The 22255-nt window shown below is 39.5% G+C and overlaps 1 protein-coding gene across 9 annotated transcripts in view; it reads left to right on the forward strand.

Moving 5' to 3' along the window:
- Positions 1 to 21866, forward strand: part of Gramd2b (GRAM domain containing 2B) — a 91718-nt gene extending 69852 nt beyond the window's left edge. For 6 of the 9 annotated variants that reach the window (XM_020184970.2, XM_074076588.1, XM_074076592.1 and 3 more), the window contains 11 exons: positions 2466 to 2532; positions 3721 to 3824; positions 7402 to 7497; positions 9323 to 9394; positions 9492 to 9572; positions 12327 to 12441; positions 13112 to 13237; positions 13835 to 13922; positions 14700 to 14804; positions 17356 to 17449; positions 20627 to 21866. In XM_020184970.2, coding sequence (XP_020040559.2) covers positions 2466 to 2532; positions 3721 to 3824; positions 7402 to 7497; positions 9323 to 9394; positions 9492 to 9572; positions 12327 to 12441; positions 13112 to 13237; positions 13835 to 13922; positions 14700 to 14804; positions 17356 to 17449; positions 20627 to 20668 — 990 coding nt within the window. In that variant the 3' untranslated portion in view covers positions 20669 to 21866. The remainder of the gene's footprint in view (positions 1 to 2465; positions 2533 to 3720; positions 3825 to 7401; positions 7498 to 9322; positions 9395 to 9491; positions 9573 to 12326; positions 12442 to 13111; positions 13238 to 13834; positions 13923 to 14699; positions 14805 to 17355; positions 17450 to 20626) is intronic. The other 3 variants (XM_074076590.1, XM_074076589.1, XM_020184969.2) reach the window with 1 other exon arrangement.
- The last annotated feature ends 389 nt before the right edge of the window (positions 21867 to 22255 follow it).

Genomic DNA, 22255 nt, shown 5'->3' on the forward strand with positions numbered 1-22255 from the left:
TGATAGGAACCCAGAAAGCAGAGACCAGCACATGATCCAGTGCTGTTCTGAATCGCAGGACAAGGGGAGGTGTAACATTCATGTCATAAAGTTAAACAGTCAAATAAGACACCAACTGCACAGAGAGGAGCAATTTCAGTTCTGCTCTATCATATTCCCAGATAGGTAACAAAGTCCAGTCCTGTGTCACGGTGTGACATGTTTACTGGGGTCAGGAGAGTTTGGAGAGTTCTGGCTTTATTTTTTGTTGTGTTTTTTGTTTTAGGATTGAACCCAGGGCCTCCCAAATGCTAAAGACATACCACTAAGCAACACCTCTAGCCCCAGTGTTTTTTTTTTTTGGCTGTACAGGAGTTTGAGTGCAGGGTGCTTGCTAGGAAGTTGCTCTACCATTTGAGCCAGCCCTCCAGCCCTTTTTGCTTTTAGGTTATTTTCTCGGAAAGGGTCTCACATTTTGCCCAGACAGGCCTGGACCTTGATCCATCTGCCTACGGCCTCCCACATAGCTGGGACCACAGGCTAGTACCACCACACTTGGCTTATTTGTTGAGATGGGGTTTCACTAACTTTTCTGCCTGAGCTGGCCTTGAACTGTGATCCCCCAATCTCCACCTCCTTATTAGCTGTAATTTTAGGCCTTGTTTCTTTTTTTGATATGTCATCCCTAAATACCTGAATATGGGCCTAGTAAAAACTAAAATAAACAAGGTACATATAAGATATTTTACTAAGTATCAAATAATTGTGAATTTCCACAGTTGTCCTAGTCAAGGATGTCTTTTATAAAGGCTTCTTTCATTCTTTCTCTCTCTCTCTCTCTCTCTCCCTCTCTCTCTCTCTCTCCCCCACTTCCTTTCTAGGAGCCAATCAAGAGGCAGGTACAACTTTTATTTCTATGTCACTTTTAATTTAGATCAGTCCCACTGTCTTTGTTTTTGACATTTTTTGAAGAGTCTATTGCCTAGGATTTTTTCTTTCTTTTTCTCTTTCTTTCTTTCCTTCTGTCTTTTCTTTTCCTGTCTTTTTTTTTTTCTTTCTTTCTTGTGGTACTGGGGTTGAACCCAGGGTCTCACACGCACATGCTAGGCATCCCCAGCCTTTTTTTGTTGTTGTTTTAACTTTAATTTCAGATGGTATTTCCCTTTTGTAGCCTAGGCTGACCTCAAATTGGAGATCCTCCTGCCTCAGCCTCCCTAGTGCTGGGATTTCAGGCGTGTGCAACCAGTGCTCCCTGTAGCCATGAAAAACAAAATTTCACTGAAGTGCCCCCCCACCCCTACCCCACCCAACATCTGGCTTTCATCACCTGATGCAGGGTTGAAGATTTGTGCAAATTTACACATCTACTAAAATGGAAAGCCAGAAATAGAATCACCTTAGAAAGGAATTTCTGAGCGCTAATGCAAAGCATACCCCTAGGAAGCTCTGTGAGTTAATGTGCTTATAAAGATGTTTATGAGGCAGCAGCGTTATAGGGACCCTATATTATGTCGGTGACCTGTTCTGGAGCTTTTTCTTTTTTTACAGCAATTGGGTCGGTTTTGCCCTTGAGACCATCAAGGGTCTACTTGTGTGAATCTCTCTTTCTCCTTATCAGGCTTTTCCTTTGAAAGCATCCTGTGAGGCAGGGTGACCCTGCAAGGGTTAGACCCCGCTCTGCTCCGAAGTAGCTCAGTACTCCTGAGACACCTGTCCTAACCCCCGGAATGAGGACACCAGGTTCCCAGCGTTATATTGAGGGTGATGTGTGTGAAAGCATTGTACAAACTGCTCCATCATCACGATTGTGAGGTAGATGTCTTGAAAATGGAGCACTTGCTGCATTTCACACTCTTGGGCCTTAAACTGCCCTGAAGAGTTAAGTCTGCCTCTGTCCTCCTGCTAAGGAAAAGCCTTCACCACAACACAATAACAGTCACCGCTTGTGGCCTTGGGCAGTGTTACTCCACGTAAGCTACGGCCTCCCTCAAAGACAGGTAGCGATTTTGGCCTCTGGCACAGAAGAGAAAACTGAGGCCCAGGAAATTAAGTGACTAGGCCCTGATCACACACCAAGGAAGAGTAGAGCCAAGACAAGTTCAGGTTTATCTGAGTACAGAGCTTTTGAGTCCTGTACTCTTTGAGGGTACTCAACTTGTGTCTTTACAAGTAAGAATCCACTACCTTCCCTGGTAAGATTCTTTGGAGTCTCATCTCATTTCTTACCAGGAGCATCCTTGTCCTGCCCCAGTGCCTCAGCTGACCAGTGCTATGTCACCCCAGAGAGTCACTTATCACATTGGAAATGAACCTCTGTGCCTGTGTCCTCTGTGTTCCTCTGAGGGGTTATAATGGAGACTTAGTAGATCAGAGAGGATGAATTCCTAAAGGGAAGGAAAATTTGTTATTTTATTCAGACTGGTTTAAAGTTTGCTATGTTTCCCAAAAAAGAGCGCCATGATGCCTGTGCTTTATTCTCCTTGCAGTTCAAGGCCAACATGCACTTTCACAAGTTGTTTCTTGATGTCCCAACTGAAGAGCCACTGAGACAAAGTAAGTTCTAACCTGCTTGACTTTGTATTACCATATTATTGTTGTACTGGGGGATACATTGTGACATCTACAAAAGTGCCAGTAAATATCATAGTTGAATTCACCCTTCCATCATTCTCTTTTACCTGCTTGGCTTTTCAGGATACGTGTTTGAAAAGTGGCTGCGTAGTTTGGGGGAAGGAAGCACGTTCTAGACTGAGTCAGGAAGGGGACTAGGCCATGGTGGTGTAACAATAGTGCCAGCTGTAGTCACCTTCCACCAGCACCTTGAAAGATACCAGAGAAGAATGAGAAGCTGTCACTCTTCTTCTGATATGCAATCATCTGGAATTGTCCCACAGTGCTCTCCTTGCCTTTTGTATATATTGCTGAAGTGCTTGCGATTGACTCATCCTGAGAATTAGGATAACAAGCCTGGGCCAAAAGAGGCTAAAGGGAACACAAGTCTGAGTGGACAGATGTGCTAATACCTGAGCTATGCAGGGCGTGGTGGTCACACCCAAACAGCTTCCCAGCATGACCCCTGAGCATGTGGCTCATGTAGCCCAAGGTTCAGTTCTAGCCTCTCTCATTGTACAAATGTTAAGGCAAGATGCTGGGTTCTTGCCATGATCTCCAGGAAGAAGGTGTAGTCATGTACTTCCCCAGTAGGACCATCTATCTCATGAGTGCATCTTTAGTAAGGATCCTGGGAAGAGAAGACCGGGAACACTCATATTACCAAAAGGATGGCAACCATGCTAAATAGAGGAGGTTTCTGAAGCAGCATTCTTGGTTTCTCCATGCACAGAGGTAGATTTGCCTTCCCATATGATCCTTATGCGAAAGTCTGTAAGACTGAATTTTAAAAACTCCAGTCATTGCAACTTTATTCCACTAGAGATGACTGAAGAGCACAGCACAGTAGTGTGCACCTATATTCCCATCACTTGAGAGGCTGAGGCAAGAGGATCACAAGTTTGAGGCCAGCCTGGGTTACATAGCAAGTTAGAGGCCAGAGTGGACTGTGTAGTAAGACCCTGTCTCATAAAAAAAAGAAAAAGAAAGAAAAAGAGGGGATAGAACTTTAGAGTAGGAGTATATTATTTCTCTGTCCATCCTAAAGTCACCAAAGTATGTGCACAATTTTTTTATAACGTTTTAATGAAATTCTAAATGATGCTATTATACCCATCTGTTTTCTCTCAGGCTTTACCTGTGCCTTACAGAAAGAAATACTATACCAAGGAAAGCTCTTTGTATCAGAAAACTGGATTTGCTTTCATTCCAAGGTCTTTGGAAAAGACACTAAGGTTGGTACAGTGTTTGAAGCTAAGGCTAGCTGCTGGGGGCGTGGCTTAAGTAGTAGAGCGGGTGTCTAGTATGCACAGGGCCTCGGGTTCACTCCCCCGACCATAAAAATAAAATTAGAAGAGAAAGCTAACGCTGTGTTTCTCACTATGTTATCAATTATTTTATTTTAAATTTATCTATATTTGTAAATATGTATATCATCATTATGCCTTTATACCAAGTTCCTTTTGTTGCGGTTCTAAATAGTACAGTTCTGAACGCTTTCAGATGGCACTAACTTCCTTCCTTCCCTAAATAACACTGTCGTACCTTTATACGTGTATACGTTATATCTCTCCCACTCCACACCCTATGTCTCTTTTACCCACGTGTCACTAGAAACACTAAAGTTGCTGCTATAAGGAAAGTGCAGTAATTTGTTTCAGACATTCATTAAAACAAAAACACTTTTTAAAAAGAAATATCCGTTTTATACCAAATTCGTACCAGTTACCATCAGAAAAGACTAAGAGAACAGATCTGTAAGTTAGCTACCTACCCTCACAGCACGAACGAGCAGGAGATGGAGTGCTTACAGCCCTACTTGGGCAAGTCTCATGTCCATAACCCCAGGTATGTGCTGACCCTGATGCTACCACACCTCCATTCTCTTTCAACACAGACGTGGGGGAGCTGGGTTCATGACACCCTGAGTATAAAGGGGAATAGCTGAGGGAAATCACAGTTTGCCCAAGCCACTGCCTTCTGAAATGATCACATGAGAAGGAAAAAGATAGTCCTGGCCTTTAAACCATTGTGTCACGTCATAGTTCAGTTAGGCTGCCAGAAGTCAGAGAAACACCTTGGGTTTGAGTGACCTCAATAAGTTTTCTGTTATTCTACTGATAATTATGAGTAAGCAGGTTTTGTACTCATGAGTAGCTGATTTGTTTTAAGTAGATGTGTTCTGCATTTCCATATTCTCCCTAAAATCACTGGCAATCGAATAAAGACCACTCAACAAATACAATGGAAATTCTTTAATTTGTTGGTGTTAGGTGTATAGATTAGCATGGTATATGTTAAGTAAAGCATGTTGTTTTGTGTTGTTAATTTGTAGAGTTAGGTTTAGGTAAACATTTTGATTCTCAATCAGTATAATGCAAAGTAATATTAACAGTAGTCCACTATCCCTCTAGATTTTTGGATTTACAAGAACTTGTTCGTAGAGTAGTAAAGGGAGCTATTTAGTACTTCTCAGTGTGATAAAAATAGGTCTCAGGAATTGAGAGAGAGCCAACATCTCTGAGCAGAGCAACAGGGATTGAAGACATTCATGAACAAAGAATTATTCTTAAGTGTCAGAGGAATTAATAATAAAGGCAGTAGGTGCAGTTTCAAGCTAATATGATTCTAGCAATGGTTTAAAAAAACCCTCTACTTAACTGAGAAGTGACCAAAACAAGCTAAAAGCAGTGACCCTGGTTTTTTTAGACATGGGCACACTGAGATTTCTTTTGCATGTGCTCTGGAGGCAGATTTAAAATTAGCAGAGCGTGGGAATAAGAACCACATTAATGACGTGTGTTTCTTCCCTCTAAAGATGGTATCAAAAGAGATTTGGGTTTCAGAGAAGTCAGACTTTCCTCACAGTCCAACATGATCCAATACAAATAGAAGGCACCTGAACAATTTGCTCTGTAAGAGGGACCTTTCTAAGCACCCCACTCTGGAAAAATACTAATTAAGTGTAACCTTAATTTACTCGGGATGTTGTAATCAGCCGTGGTAATTTCAGAGGCTGGTAAAATTGACATGCATGAATCAGATTCCACCTAGTAGCACTGAAAAATAATTTCATCTTCATTTTGGAAATATTAGCTAGTTGTGATTTTAAACTCATGAAGCAAATGATTGAAACTACTTAAGAGTGATTTGTGCCTTAGATAAATCTAAATTTAAGGTTCCTTGTCATTATGTGTTTATGTTATTGCTCAGAAATAAAATTGGACCATTTTGATATCATCATTTATCTAGTAGGTCTTAAATTCTTGTTTTCTAGTTATCTCAACTTTCAGCTTGAGATTTATATCCTACCCTTGCAAATGTTTGTGGGTAAAGTTTGGCAAAAGAGTTTTTAGAAAATATCTAATTTGAATTGGTTCCTCATTCTTACTGTCTAGAACGTGGTGGGGCAGTAAACGATCACATTTCATAAACCCAAATGTGAATTTGAGTATTCAAGATTAAAAGCTTATTCTCTTTCCTTCAAGCCGCCAGTACGAACACAAGGCTCTCCTCTTCCCAGTCACCTTGCTGATCTCTATCAGAATACAGAATTTTTACAAACTAGATGTTCGAGTGCACATGTGGACCTATGAAGGGAGTCACATCATTTTCTTTTCACCATGCCTATGCCTGACTATTTTCAAGGATCAGAGTGATATGATTATTTTCATTCAAAACCAAACCTGGCTAGAAGAATGTAACAAAATATCAGAAATATCTGCTATTCTTTGTGCCATCTGATACATTCTTATACACATTATATTGGAAAGAATCCACAGTTTGGAACAGATTGGTTCAAATTTCAATTTTGTAACTTCTAATTTGTATAGGACCTCTAGCAAATCATAATAACTTTCATTATATCTTATAATTTTGACCTTATAGAATCATCAGAATTAAATGACATTCTCATCTGGTAATAATGGTGGCTTCTACAGTTACCGTTATTATTTTTTAGATGAGCCAGAAATGAATTTAGAGTTCTTTTATTTCACACATCCTAATTTCATAGACTAATAAGGAAATGAACGGAATTTTTATTTAGCATTGAATGATTGCCACATTTAATCTACAGAAAATTCTGCGAAGTAGGCAAGACTGTCTCTAACTTACATATCACAAAACAGAGGTCTACAATGGATAGCTTGTAGGTTGAGCAAGTCATGTAGATAGTAACAGAACTGAAGTCAGGTCCAAGACTGTCTAGTGGTGGCTGTACTGCGTCAAGTGCTTTTTATAGCACAGAGGAGAGAGGGGCAGGTGAAGGTTAGCCTAAGTGAATGACTACAAGTTTGAAACTTCTGTATAGACTTGGGCTCTAATTACTGAAAATGAATGTAAAGAGCACCTGCCTAGCAAGTGTGAGGCCCTGAATTCAAACCCCAGTAATGTCAAAAAAAGAGAGAGGGAAAGAAAGAAAATGAATGTAAAATTTTCTCTGACTTGATAAACACCAGTTTGACTAGCTCAGTGACATCTTTCAGGCTACTCTTTTTCTTTCTTTCTCTTCTTTTGTTTATTTCTTTCTTTTTGACTGGGTCTGGCTGTGTATCACTGGCCTTGAACTTGCTATGGTCCACAAGCCAACCTTGAACTCAAGATCCTCTGGCCTCTGCCTCCCAAGTGCTGGGATTGCAGGTGTGAGCCACCATGCCTAGTGTTCATACTACTCTTTAAGTTCACTTTTCTTCAAGAAGGGTAGAGAACTTAATGCTGATGTTGATTGCTTTGTTTATCTTTTTAATGGGTAGATTTAAAGTACTGTTCTGTGAAGTCTAAGCTAGTATTAACTTGGCTGTTCTGTTTCAGATCACTATTCCAGCTTTCTCAGTAACCTTAATAAAGAAAACCAAAACTGCGCTTCTGGTGCCAAATGCCCTGATCATAGCGACAGTCACAGACAGGGTGAGTACCTGGTAGAGCAAAAGCACTTTTCCTTTGTCCTCCTGCTTTGGGCTTGGTTGCTTCAGGGTCCCTTGCCAAGGACCAGAACCCTGAACCATAAATACCATCTGCTGTGATGAATGAAGCAGGAGATATTCTTTAAAACCCTAGAGGCATTCCCTTCACAAGATGATTTATTCTAATATAATTGTTGCCAATTTTGAATTTCCTGCTGACTTAATTATATTTGCCTAACCCAGGTCAAAAAAATAAAATTCTTTCCTAACTTTCATTTCCCTAACATCTGTTCAGTCAGGATAAACTGATATATATCTTCTTAATATTATTTAAACTCCTTTAATATTCCTTTAAAAAAAAGCAAGAACAACAGCCACACTGCTGACAGGGTGAGGCAGGGTGATACTGAGGCATCTTGGGGTGGAGTGGCTGCCTCCCCATAACATTAGCAGGTTCTTCCCCAGAACCACACCGCACACTTGAGACTTGTGCCTGCTCTGCAAGGGCAGCTTTGGGGTTGGTTCCAGAATCTTCTTTGCTACCAAGTCCCTGAACAGCCTCTCTTCTTCCCAGAAATTGCAGAGCTACTCTTGAGAATTGGGCTACCCTAGACATATGTAGCCAGAAATATTTCCATTGAAAATGGCATTTATTTCAGCTTGACAAGAGAGAGGGAATGGAGGAATTTAGTTACTCATTTTTCACTTGAAATCATTTTTTAATCATTTACCTGCTAATTTTATGAAAGCATAAAAGCTCTACTCAGTTTCTAATCATACTAGATAACTTATGAGCAATGAAGGGAGATGGAAAGATCAAAGAGGCTATTTGATAAGCTAAAAAATAAGTTAAAATATTGATTTTGAGATTTTTAAAAATACTAATAGCTAGCAGATATGAAGTACATCAAGTGCTCTCTTTAATTTTTTTTCTCATTTGTTCCATACTACCAACCTATAAGGAAAGTATTGGTAAACAGTTTTCCTCCTGTACTCACTTAGTGTCAGAACCAGAATTTGCAAATTGATCTGCTAATGCCAGAACCCACAACGTTAACTATTTGCAATATAGTCAATACTTACTTAGAAAGTATATCAAGTTCTCTTTTGGTAAATGAGAGGGATCATCACAAACTCATGGAAAGGAGTTCTGAAAAGATTCTAGGGCTCACATAGATGGAGAAAGGGTCAGGTCTTTATATTTTCTGAGAATACCATTTATGGTAAAAATATTCCATATGTCATTAGTCTCCACATTATTTTGTCTAGCTTTAGTTTTACTCTTTTCCCATAGCTCACTTACAAGCATCTACGAGAAAAATCTCCGTATTTGTACAAGGGAGAATCTGGACCTGGCATGAGAAAGAACTAGCCTATGAGAGCCACTGGGAAGTTTTCAGTGGAAATCTAGGTCGGAGCAGAGAAAGCAGATCCACAGGGATTGTTAAACACTATCAAATAAAAACAAATCAGGAGGGGGAAGACTTGAAAAAGGTCTAGCAAATATCACTAGCCTTTTCTTAATGCCTGGGATTTTTCCTGTCTGCACTTCTTTGGGGTACCTGTGTGACTTTTAGAGCCTTCATTTTGACCTACATTCTTTATTTCTATTAAATTGAGTTTGGGAATTTTGTTGCTATTGTCAGGAAATATACTTGCTTTATTCCAGAAATGCAATAAAAATTGAATGTTCGTGTAAGAGGAATAAGAATATAGATCAGAGAACGGTTTGAAAATATAAAAACTAAGTAGAGATACTTTTTTCAACTTTGAACTCTTGCATCTCATCAGGTAGTACCTATTAATAATTACCCTGTTTTATTTTTCAGTACATATTTGTTTCCTTACTGTCCAGAGATTCAACATACAAATTGCTAAAGTCTGTGTGTGGACACTTAGAAGTAAGTATAACAACTGAGTCTCCCTAACTGTCTTTCTTCTGTATTTCTGATAGTTTTATAGTTGATCCGGTTTTTCATTTTGTTCCAATAATTTCAGAATACAAGTGTTGGTAACAGTCCCAATCCATCTTCTCCTGAAAACAGTTTCCGGGCAGACCGCCCTTCGTCTTTGCCTCTGGTAAGTTGCTACACATGATCTAAATGCAAAATGAAGAGCTACATGCCACAACCTCACAGTGCTTACCCCATGAACTTAGGACACAGGTGAAGAAACAGAACATATTCTCTCTGGAAGAATAGGGAAACATAGAGGGCCATAAACTTTTTTCTACTAGTTAGAGGTTGTTCTACAGAAGAAAACAAGCACAAGAGTAGGCTGTGTTGATAAAGACTGCACTGGAAGGTCTGCTTTGTTTACTTGTCAGTTTTTTCTTTTTTTGGAGGGCTGAGGGTGGACCCCAGGGCCTCACACATGCTAGGCAAGTGCTATCCACTGAGCTATATCCCCAACCATCAATATTGTTTAAATAGATTCACAAATCTATTTTAGGTAGGGAATGAATCATCCCACAAATACCGTTTATGTCCAAGACACTGTACCAGTATACACTATCAGAAACCAGGAAAAAATAAAAACCAATTCTTCAACTGTAGTAAAGAACATGCAACAAACTCAGAAATAACTGAAAGAAAGGAAACCAGGCAACAGGTAGAGATTGTTTGATTCCCTTAGACTTTGTTGGCTGTAGAGTAAATCTCCAGTGAGAAGTGCCTCCTGTTTATTTAAAAAAAAAAAAAAAAGTACCTATAATGGAATATAACGTGAAGCAGTATGGGCCCATAGTTTCAACATCTGCAAATCTTCTTTTGAGTTCTAAAAAAGTGCGATTCAATACATGTTCAAACAGCCAGGTACAGTGGTGCACACCTATAATCCTGGTATTCAGGAAGGCTGAGGCAGGAGGGTCAAGAGTTGGACGCCAACCTGAGCTACATGGTGAGACCCTGTCTCAAAGAAAAAAAAAAATGCTCACAGAAAAACATGTAGAAGAATGTTCATTATTCGTAACAGCTAAAACATGGAGGGAAACCATAATGTCCTTTACCTACTGAATGGATTTTTTTTTTTTAATCTAATATATTTTTGACATACATACAATGGAATGTTATCAGCCATAAAAAGGAAATGAAGTGCTGATACATGCTACCACATGGCTGGACCTTCAACACTTAGCACATGCTAAGTGAAAAAAGCCAGACACAAAAGGCCATGCTGTGATTCCATTTACAGATGCTCCTCTACTTATCATGAGCTTCCATCCTAACAAACCTATCGTAAATTGAAAATGTCATAAATTAAAAATGCATTTAGCACACCTAACCTACTGAACATCATAACTTAGCCACATGGAGCACCACAGAGCACATGCTGCTCCACTGGGCCAGAGCACAGAGCTGTGTCCTCTGGAGATCATGTGACTGGCCAGGAGCTGCTCTTCTTAGCAGCTATTGGGCATCACAGGACAGTATTAGTGTGGGGCATATCACTAGCCCAGGAAAAGATCAAACTTCTACATCTAACATACTGTTTCTATGAAATATGTATCACTTTCCCACTATCATAAAATCAAGAAATGGTAAGTCAGGGACCATGTGTCTAGGAGATGTTCAAACAGGTTAACCCTCAGGCACAGACAGGAAAATAGTGGTTCCCAAGAGTGGCTACGGGAGAAATTGGGAATGACTTCTTATGGGTTCTTTTGGGGGTCGTGGGAATGTTATGGAATAAGAGGTTGTTGGTGACTGTACAGCACTGAATATTCTACAGGCTACTGAATTGCACTCAACGAAAAGTACTAGGAAGCAGTACAAAATACAATGAAGGAATCCCACAGACCTGGCTTTCTAAATGTCCCCACCCTATGCTGTGTTATGTCACCAGGCAAGCTCTGACCCTGCCCTCACTCAGTTCCATCATCCACTAACATGCCAGCCTCACGCTGTGCTCTGCACTAGCTGCAGCGGTGTATGTAAGGAGGTTTGCATATTGCCTGATACATGGTAGGCATTTGATACATCATTATTAAATAGAAGAATTTCAGTTTTTCAATTTTCCTTTCCCTCTACATTCTTCCCTGAAATTAAAATGCATGTTGAGATGTCCAAAAGACAGTAAGTTCAAGGTGGAAGGTTGGCTGTCTGCTTACAAGATAGGTCTCTTCTTCATTTGGCAACTAACTAAATTGTTACAAGTTCTGCGTATTGTCCCTTTGTCAGGACATTTTTCTCAGCACACCCCGTCACTTTAGTTCTCATGCACTTAGAGAAGCTGGTGAGATACAAAGTAAAACATCTCTGCTCCATCCCTTCTCTGTAGACTTTCTATACGTTAAATACAACATACCTGACCCATTCTGATTTAGCTAAGGAAATTAAAAGCTACAACTTTCTCTCATGGTCTAATTTGCTAAAGCCAGTTTCCCTTTTCTGTGTCCAGTACCTTTTTGTAAACTCTAACTTAGCGATATCATTCTCTTTGTTGACATATTGAAACTTGGATTTGGAGCTTTCTGTCCATTTTTTTTTTCTCTCATATGTGTCTACAGCAGTCAGCTTTTCTTATTACAAAGTGTTAGTGTGACTTGTCAAGCTTCCCACTGGGAGTTTTTCAATCTTCTGCATTCCAGTGTTTTTTCTAGACATTTGTTGTTTCAGACAAGTTAGCCACTGTTTGTTGATAGAATTCTAACCACCCAGAAGAATCCGTTTCAGTAACCAGATACTCTGACCGGCTTGAAAAATCCCAGTAGGGTGGAGTAATCCTTCCTTTTTGTATTTATGAGCCAGGCCTAAGTAAGAGTGCCAGGGGTTACAAAGGCCTGCCTGTTTTAAGAAAGATGTGGCGTCTCTTTATTTCTTTGTCTTCCTTCAGGATTTCAATGATGAATTCTCAGATCTGGATGGAGACAGAATACAAGACAGAATACAAGACATGGAAGGATACAGCAGTTCTGGTTCTCACACTCCTGAATCGGAGAACTCTCGAGGTCAGGGAAATCTTTGTGTTTTCCCCACAAAACACCTTCACCCCACCCGCTTAAGAACAAAACAAAAACCCACCTTTTCTTCCTAGCTAACAGTTGTAAAGGGAATCTGGAAAAAGGGTAATTTGAAACTTCCAAGGAAAAGAAATTGTCTATGTGGCAAAAATCCATTTCCTTTTGTAGGCAGTTAGCAAATGTCCCTTAAATAGACATAATGAGCTGGGCATGGTGGTACATAGCTGTAATCCCAGCAGTCAGGATGCTGAGGCAGGAGAAGCACAAGTTCAAAGCCAGTCTAGGTTACATAGCAAGTTCCAGGACAGCCTGGATGCATAATGAGAACCTGTCGCAAGAAACCAAAATAATAATAATAATAATAAGTAATAATAATAATAATGATAAAAACATGTTGGTTGAGAGAAATTATATTTCAGTAATAGTATTAGTCGCTATAGCTGAATCAGCCTTGTGAATCAGTGGGTGACAACAGACTGTCCTTATGTCTTTTTATTAGTTATTTGATGGAGCATTGGACATCCATCCCCAGCCACCTCACCACACTTGTGAGCAGATCCGTTTATACACTTGACCACTGGGCATATTAGGGATTGATTTGCTTGTGGTTCATTCTGTGTTTTTAAATGCAAACTGACACTGCTTCTTTTTGGCTCAGTAGACTTCCATGTGACAGAATCTCAAACAGTTCTGAATGTCACCAAGGGGGAAGCAAAACCACCTCGGGCGGATGCCCATTTGAGCAGAGCGCCTGATGGAAAAACCAAGAGCCTCCCTGCCCATGGTAAGGAACAAAGTTTGGAAGTTTTCTCAAGTAACTTTTGTAACTTTTAAGTTATCCCAATGTTTCACTTTCTGCTTCTAGATTCCCCCTTCCTTCCTATGGTAGGTCTTTGTATATTAATTCTCACTTATTCACTCAACAAATAGTGTCCAGTTCAGTGCTTTACTAAGGGGATACAAGGGTGAACTCTCCTTCATGGAGGTACCTCATTTTTCTGAATACACCAAGATTATGATCTACAATTTGTTGGTAAGACTCCAATTACTCACTAATTGTTCTAATAATTAGTTACCAATTATATTGGCATAAGAGCAGTTCTCTGGTGTCACACACAGAATTGTTTTCCAATGACTCCAACACAGTGTGTGACACCAGCGAATGCTATCAGTGAATGTGTATTGAATGAAATGTGTTGGAAAGAACTAAAATCTTGGTTAAAATGACAACTTGGTTAATTTCTTTGATTTCTTTCACCTGGGAATGATTGCCTGTCTCAAGTACCTCTTCCCCACTGGGATATTGCTAGGTAAAGGATGTGTGCATAGTATGAAACTTGTTTTGTTGTTGTTGTTTTATTTGTTTGTTTCCACCTAATAGGTCAGTCAGAAACTATTGGAATCTTGCATAAAGACAAGTCTAAGAAATGTCCAACTCTCCACCATATTCTTATGTTCTATGCAGTTGTGTAAGTAAATGTATTTATCAGCAAATGATTAGTTCTCTAATGAATAATGTCCTCAGGTTGCCAAGAACCATTGTAAATCTCAGTTGTCTCTGATGTGACCCACATATTTTCTTTGATGTCTTCTGTCTCCTTCTTTGGCATTTTCCCCCTTAGGCTTAGATCATGTTTTTCACAATGATTATACTGAAATTACAAAACATCTTTGTTGTTGTTTTTTATTTTTCCATCTGTTCAACATTGTCTGAATGGAAACAAAAACATCTTTAAAATGTCATCTCCCTTAACTGAAAATTTAGACACTAGCTTTTCTAATTGCCTCATCAGCTTTCAGCCTGTAACTAGTTGCTCTTCTGAAAATAGCCCAGTTCTACGGTGTTCCTCATAACCAAGGAGGATATGCCCAGTCCGGTATCCAACTAAAGCAGGGAATTTGTAAGACACTCTCTACCTAGGCTCTGCCAGCAGAGGGAGCCAGTACCCTCAAAGAGGGGGGGCACTGGCTAGGTAATCCACCTTGGTTCTGGCCTTAAACAATCCTGTAAAAGTGGCCATTGTTTGAAAATCGGGGAACTTAGGCTATAGGACTTTTAGCCTCCTTCTGGCTGTGAAGTTTTATGACAACCATTAGCCTATTTTTAAAAGGACTTTTTTAAAGTCTCTTTTGCCTAGTTATTTTGAAAAACACTTCCAGCATAGGACATCAGCTCTGAGTATCATTCTTCAAACATTAAATCCTGGCCACTAACCTATCGGAAATTTCTCTTTATCTGTTTCCAGAGTCTGTGCACTTATCATCTCAACCTTCTACATGAGATACAGAATTAATACTCTGGAGGAGAGGCTGGGGTTGATGACCTCCATTGTGGATACCCACAGTACTGAGTAAGCCAGTTCCTTCAGACTGATCTAATAACTGTCCCAGGTTCAGCAGCCTTCTTAGCAAGTATTAATTGAGAATATATGCTGTGTGAGACATTCTGTTAAGTGTGTAAGTAGAACGTAAAGAGGTCAGAGGGGCCTAAAGATGAATCACCTAGCCCTGAAAATTCCTGAATTGACATAGTGTCACCATTGTCTTGTTCTAATATCCTAAGACCTGACTGTGACCTTGGCCTATTTATTAAACTGCACAAGTTTGTCTTTGTAAAATAGCTGTGAGTCATAGAAAGGAAGCAGTTGAAGTAACTTGGCACATTTCATCATCCACCACTCTTTGTATTAATAATTTATTTACAAAACTTGACCACTATCAATGTTCATCTGACACTAATTAGTTTAATATGTCTTGTGAAGATTTGTTATCTGTCACTTTTCAACATACTTGACCTGATTAAATGCATTCAGACATAGCATTCTTTCCCTAAACCAATGTAAATGAGGATTTTTGACACATTGCATGAAAACTAAAATAAAAATCATTATTTCATCTTAGAAACCGTACTTTTAGCTAAAGTTTTAAACGAAGCTGTATTCCTTTACAGAGTATCTACCATATGCTAGCATCTCTATTACAATGGATTCATACATGTACAAATCAAGCAATTTTCCCTCATTATATTTTCACCTTGTAAGATTGCTGCTATTCCCATTTTACAGAAGAAGAAACCGAGACTCAGAGAAATAATTGGCTTATGGTTTGTAAGTTCAGATGCAGGTCTATATAGCCACAAAGACCATGAGTTTCCCAGTCTACTATAGGCTCTCATGCTTTACTGTGGATCAGAACCGTCTAGAGGACTTATTAAAACAGATTGCAGTACCCATCCCAGAGTTTCTATTGCAGTAGAACTGGGATCTCTAGGAACTTTCTTCCTAAGTTGTCAAAAGGCCTTCTTGGTGTTCATGTATGCTGACATACAGGTTGTTTTTGAATCATAAATATACATTTGAACCAATCAAATACAGATGCCTAATAGTTTAGAGTAGATTCATACTCTACCCTTACTCTTTGTTCAAAATGTGATCCTAGATTATTGAGACTATTCATTCACTATCATATAAAGAGTTGGTTTAATTAGAAAAATACATACCGCGTGTACCAACTTGCTAGTGTTGGGGGGAAATTCCACTAACAAATGGAATGTTCGTTCTGCTCTTGAAAGCATTAATCCAAGAGGAGCAATTACCAAGACCACATGGGACATGAGGTTAGGTGACACCCATGAAGGGAAGGGCTCTTGATACAGCACTGGTCTGGGCTTCAGCTTCCGCAGGCCCTTTTCCCAGAGTGGTCCATCAGTGCTACACTGTTTGCTAGTCTACATGTGTAAACTGGTTCTTCATTTGAGGAAGTAGCTTCCCTTTGACACACACATTACCAACTTTAACACATTAGCAACTGCAGATTGTAGGCTACCCGGGGGCTGCTGTTCCCCCAGATTGCCATCCCAGGGGTGAAAACATCAGTACTGCTCAGAATTTCTGTTAAGTCAGTTCTCTGGGCCTTAGATCCATCATCCAAAGAATCAAGGATTTAGGTTTTATTTTTATGGGTTAAGGATTAAGGGCACATTATTTTTAAGTACTAGAAAATAGACATGTTTTTAAGATAATAAACAACTTCTTAAAATGTAGATAATCATCAGAAATTTGCCACGTACCTCTGTCTCAAAAATAAACCCTGTGTGAAACAAACTCAACAAATCACACCCGCCCAAGAAATAAGTGTTAAAATCAAATCACAACCAGGACATGGGAGATGGTTCTAAACTTTCCATGAAAATCTGATAAACAGCTTAGCTACCTCCCTAGGAAAATGTTCTTATTGTACCTCTCAATTTCCTATGCTGTTAGCTGGTATAAGACCCCAGAGTAGGAACCATGCTGTAATTAGTCTAATGCTAAATATTGAATACAAATGCTACGACAAGAGCAATTATGACAAGTCTTAAGGGTGGAAGTTAAAAAAAAAAGTCATACTTCAGTGGAAAGTTAACTAGATAAAGACATTCCCAAATGTTCTGAAAATTCTAGTATAAAAATCACTCCTTCTTCCATTAAAGGTTGAAGGTGTGGTTCAAGCAATAGAGTGCCTGCCTGGCAATTAACCCCAGTATTACAAAAACAAAAAAACAAATTTCCATTAAAAAATCTGTGTGTGACTGGGGAGAGCAGTAATTTTTTGCAGGTGTATGCTGTGGTGTAGGTAGAGAGAATATTAGGATTGAACAAAGTGGTCTGAGAATCCACAAGCTGGAGAATAACTGATTTTTGTTTGGAAGCTAAGGCACAACTTGTCTACTTGAGCAGAAATAGCTCAAGAGCTTTCCAGCTGAGCTTCTAAGAATTAGTCCCCTTCTGATGCTTACCGGCGGAACTCTCACTCTCTCCTTTTATGGCCCAGTTTTCTGTTGAACAGATTTAAAGTGTGTTCATTCCACCTCATTCTTTGCCACCCTCACCCATAACAGTTTTTCTTTTTTTTTTCCTACAGACAGACAGCACCATCTGGCCTGGGATCACAAGTACAATTAAATGTGGAAGTCCTCTGCCAAGAGCTTACAGCTAACATAGTGAAATTAGAAAAGGTGACTTATTTCTTTTCTGTGTACAGAGACAGTCATGCTAGTTCCTGTCATTTGCCAAAGCCAGGGGTTACATAAACACTTTCAGTCTTCAGCAAATAACCTAAATGACCAACCCTGGCCAAGAGGCTGCATAGTAGATGTAGAAGAATAAATATTTCCATAAAGAAACAGGTTTTAATCTCATTTTCCTAGAAATAATGGTCTTATTGACTTATCTTTGTGTTTCCTCCTTGGAAACTGTACTGTACTGTAGGGCCAATAGTATGTGACAGTGACAGGCTTAGTGGAGGGTCACTGTAGGGTCTGACCAGATTTGCAGCCCCAACTCCACCCAGGCCGATTCTTGCTATACATAAAATGTTGCACTCCATCCCTGTTCCTACCTAGGAGTTAAGTGTCATCTTTTTTTATCTGATAAGGAGAGAGCAAAGTTTTAAATTACCTTGCTCAAGGTCACATGTTGTAAAAAGTTAACTAGGGACCTGGAATTTGAACCAGGTCTGTCTGACTGCAAAGTTAGGGGCTGGGAATACAGCTCCGGAGTACACTGTGTGCTTAGCATGTGAGAGGTCCTGGGTTTAAACCCAGCACTAAATAAATAAATCATCCCTTGGCTGTACTGCCTCTTAGAATCCAGCCTTGTGGATAAGGACACTGATGTGCCACTGCCTCTAAAGGTATTGTCCCAGGGCTAATCTGTCCTTAGGTTGTGGCATTCTGAGAAGACAGTAGAAAAATTAAATAGGAGAAAATGAAATATGCCAGAGTCAAGCCAATTAACAGCTCTTACTTTCTTCTCCTTTCAACATTTCTGTCCTTTCTCATTTGCTCACGTCTTGGTTTTTCACCCTAATCCTTAAGCAGAGGTACAGAGTGAAAAACCAAGTGTTTGCTATGACATTGTCCAGTATTTATTTGGTAGCTTTACAGAATAGGGCCGTTATGGGGAGAGATGTGAAATGCAAATGAGCAAAATTATCTTTGTTGTCCTATCTTAAATAGTATCTAGATTTAACAGCTAAGTATTTAGAACAGAGGAGTTTCCAAGCTGCTCTTCTAAACCCAGCCAGGACAGATAATTGGTATTGAGTCATTGTATCTATGGGCAAACTTGCATACTTCTCTTTGAATTCCAAATCAACCTAGAGAAGGTGTGAGTTAGCTACAATTTTTTTTTCCTTTCTAATACATTAGGGTCTGAGAATTAAAGACATATAATTTTTAAAGAATAGCTGTCTTTAGTCCTGACATAGACAATGGAGTGGTATTCATTTTCAATTTTGTTCATTCTGACCAACAAATGATATCCTTTGGATAGGAAGCACACAGAATCTTGTTGTGTTTCCTTGCATTTCATCCCCCTTTCCTGTCAGGTGGCCAGGACACCACATTCTATGATAAGGGAACAAAAAACAGAAGGACTTGTTCACAGCAGCTCAGCAGCTGGTGTGTCTGACGCAGGGCTGCCGACCTCCAACAGTACCAATGGTGGCCACTTTGTCCCAATGCAGAATCAGTGAAAAGTAGATTTGGGACATGTTCATATTCATTCTAAAAAGTTCTAAGTTACACACATTGCTCAAAGAAATCTAAATATGAGAAAGAATTATCAGGACACAGCCCAGTTTATTTGACTGGTTTCCCCCACTCCTCAGCAATTAGGCTTTTAACTCAGCACGGCCTAGAGGTGAAATATTACATGACAATCAGCAGTTCCTTTCTGCTGTCCTTCGTGGCTAAGCTTCAAGATCTTCCCTGGTAATGACTTTCCTGTTTCTGTTCATAGTTATCACTGCTCACTCAGTCATCCTCATTGGAAATCTAAGAATAATTTCCACTTCCTTCCCCTTTACGCTTGCCACTGACTAATTCATTGGCAAATCCTGTGAAGTCTACACAATTGTCCCCTCAAATTATCTTTCCACTCACACCATTCTGGTCCATTCATGCCACTAACTACCTGTCTAAGTCTGTGAAATCAAATCTCCTGGCTTTTCTTTATGTTTTCTCATTACTACTGAAGTTGAATAGCTCATACATTTATTGGCCATTTGTTTTACTTCGGGATATTAGGGGTCTTTGTTAGGTGTGTTTTACATAGTCTTTTTTTTTATTTCCTTTTCTACCTTTCTACTCCTGCCTTTCCACTTATCCTTCCTTATACCTGAAGGTTAGGCAGAGAAGATATGAAGCAGGAATGAGGGGAGAGGAAGAAAGCAGTGCTTTTTTCCTCATTAGTAATGGAGTATTATAGCAGCAAGACCATAAATTTTAGACTCTACAGAGTTGCCCAGTAGCACAAGGCAGCATATGGTGAGTCAGAGAAAGCTTGCTAACTTTAGGTATCTCTTCCTCTTCTTATAAAGCTACTGATGCAATCATGGGTAAAGGTACCACCTCAAAATACTACTGACATATGACTTTGGAGATTAAGTTTCAACATGAGTTTTGGAAGGATCAAATTTCAGATCCACAATGTTCCCTACTACCATCAGTCTTGGTTGTTCAGAATGCCTTGCTCTGAATTCCTTAAAATTCAGTTATTCTTAATGGCTAACACTGGGCTATATAGTCTTCAGGTCCAAACATATGACATGGTTGACTTGACCCGTCCTTGCAAAATTCAGTCTTACCCATTATGACATGACACTTGTCTACTGAAACCATCAAATGGGTTCTGTGAAGACCAGTGTCCCATTGTCTCTGAAAGCATTTGGGGTCACACCTGGTGATTGCCAATTCTTTGTTCTTTTTCTTCCATCTCATTTCTCTTATGTTTTCATCTTTGAAAATGCAAGATTTATATTTGTCATCTTCTCTTATATTTTCATCTCTGTGCCCCTCCTTTTTCCAGCTCTATCTTCTTTTTCATTTTAAAGTAAGATTGTCAAACAGAGTTCTGGTTTGAAAAAGCATGTTTGTGTTTGCCTTATTTAACTGTAAGCTATGTTTAGTGCTTTTGTTTGTTCTGCTGTTTGTTTGTTTGTTTGGTAGTACTGGGGTTGCTAGGCAGGTATTCCTCCACCTGAGTACTCCACTGGCCCTGTGCATAGCTTTTTATCCAAGGTAGAACAAGGTAGATTGTTCTTGAGCATTTTACAGGCCATAGTGAATATACCCCTAAAATACTCCATTCTAATTAATAACAGAAACTTCTCTTCTATTATTTATTTCAAGATACAAAACAACTTACAAAAGCTGCTTGAGAATGGCGACTGACCCACCAGATCGCTGGGGCCAACCTAATACCTCAGTTTCCCTTGATGAAGGTGCTCCCGAGGCATTCCTGTTGCGCGCCCCCTGCTGGTCAGAGGCGGGAGCGGGTGAGAGTGCAGATGTGATGGCACTTGGAGGTCCCCAACTCAGGAAGGGGGGAAGGGGAGTCACTTTGCTTCTCGTGCAATAAAAGTTGACCCGTCTCTCTGAGGAAGATTTTGCTGCTGCTGCCTAAAGAAAACAGAGCCATCTCGGGAGGTCACAGGAGGGGCCTGGAGGACACTGGAATGCCTGCGGTTGGTGTCAAGATAGTCAGTAAACACTCCACGATGTCTTCTCGGTCCTTCTCGCCTTCTGTTTGCTTCCTTAGACCCCCAGTAACTAGCCTTCAAACTAAAGGATATGTCAGATACCAACAAACTCAATATGGTCCTTTCAAGAATTGGCCAAGAGTCTCCCCAAAACGCAATGGGTGTCACTAAATGACCAGGCTTCCTTCAAACAAACAGCACCCACATTTTGTTTATCTCTTTCTTTTTGTCCTTCTACTGCTATGTTCTGATTTAAATCATCTATGTATCTTATCTTCTCAGTTCAGTTTTGGTAAGAATGTTAGGCAAAGTGGATTGGACTATCCTACTGACGTTCTGCTCTGTTTCATTCCTGTAACTAATATTTAATTGGAGTGATTTTCACCCACCTCAGGTAAAGAATCTGTGAGGCGTGAGACTGAAATACTAAATGAAACTGATTTTAAAACCAAAACTAATCTTTAAACCAAAAGTTGTCATAGTGATCTGATACAGGATGATAAGCACTGACTGTGTTCACAGTTTTGAAACACGATCAGTCACTGTATGGGAGGTTGAAACCCATTTCAGCAAGACCATTGTATGTCTTTCTCTTTTGCTGACTAAAATAAAGAAATAACTGGTGGTTTGCTAACTTTATTTACCATATGGGTTGGCCTGTTTTTATTAATAATTACTTAGGGTACTGTAAGATCTGTAATGTAAAATACATTCTGTTTCTATCTGCAATGCATTTTATAATCATTTCTATGAAATGTATTTTGTTTAATCAGATAAGCTAATAAGTGAATTGGTTACATCGTTTGTATGTGTTAGCCTACTGGACAACAACTGTGCCTGGTGCACCACTGGCTTTTAATAAATACTCATTGGTTAAAACACCCTGCTAACACTGTGTTTTTGTCACTTTGTAAGTTCTTTTAACTAAGACTCACTGTGCTTTTTAACACTTTCACCTCAAGTCTATTACTTCCAACTTCATACCTCTTTTAAGAATTTATTTCAAAATTCAAAATTGATTTAAGTTCTTGGGTTACAGTGGTATTAGGGAAAGAAAATGAACTGTGAAGTTGGAAAACAAAGCTTGATTCCTAGGTTTGATTCCTCATTTTATGAGTTGTGTGACGTCAGGCAAAATATTTAGCCATTTTCCTCCCATATTATGAAGGCTAAAACTACCAATGAAAAGTGCCGGTGTACAGATTAAATATGATAATGCCTCTACAGCACATAGCTTTTTCAGGCAAATAGTTTTCTTTCATAACAAGTACCTTGTTCA

The sequence above is a fragment of the Castor canadensis genome, chromosome 6 (assembly GCF_047511655.1).
Source record: "Castor canadensis chromosome 6, mCasCan1.hap1v2, whole genome shotgun sequence".
In the NCBI taxonomy this organism is placed as follows: Eukaryota; Metazoa; Chordata; class Mammalia; order Rodentia; family Castoridae; genus Castor; species Castor canadensis.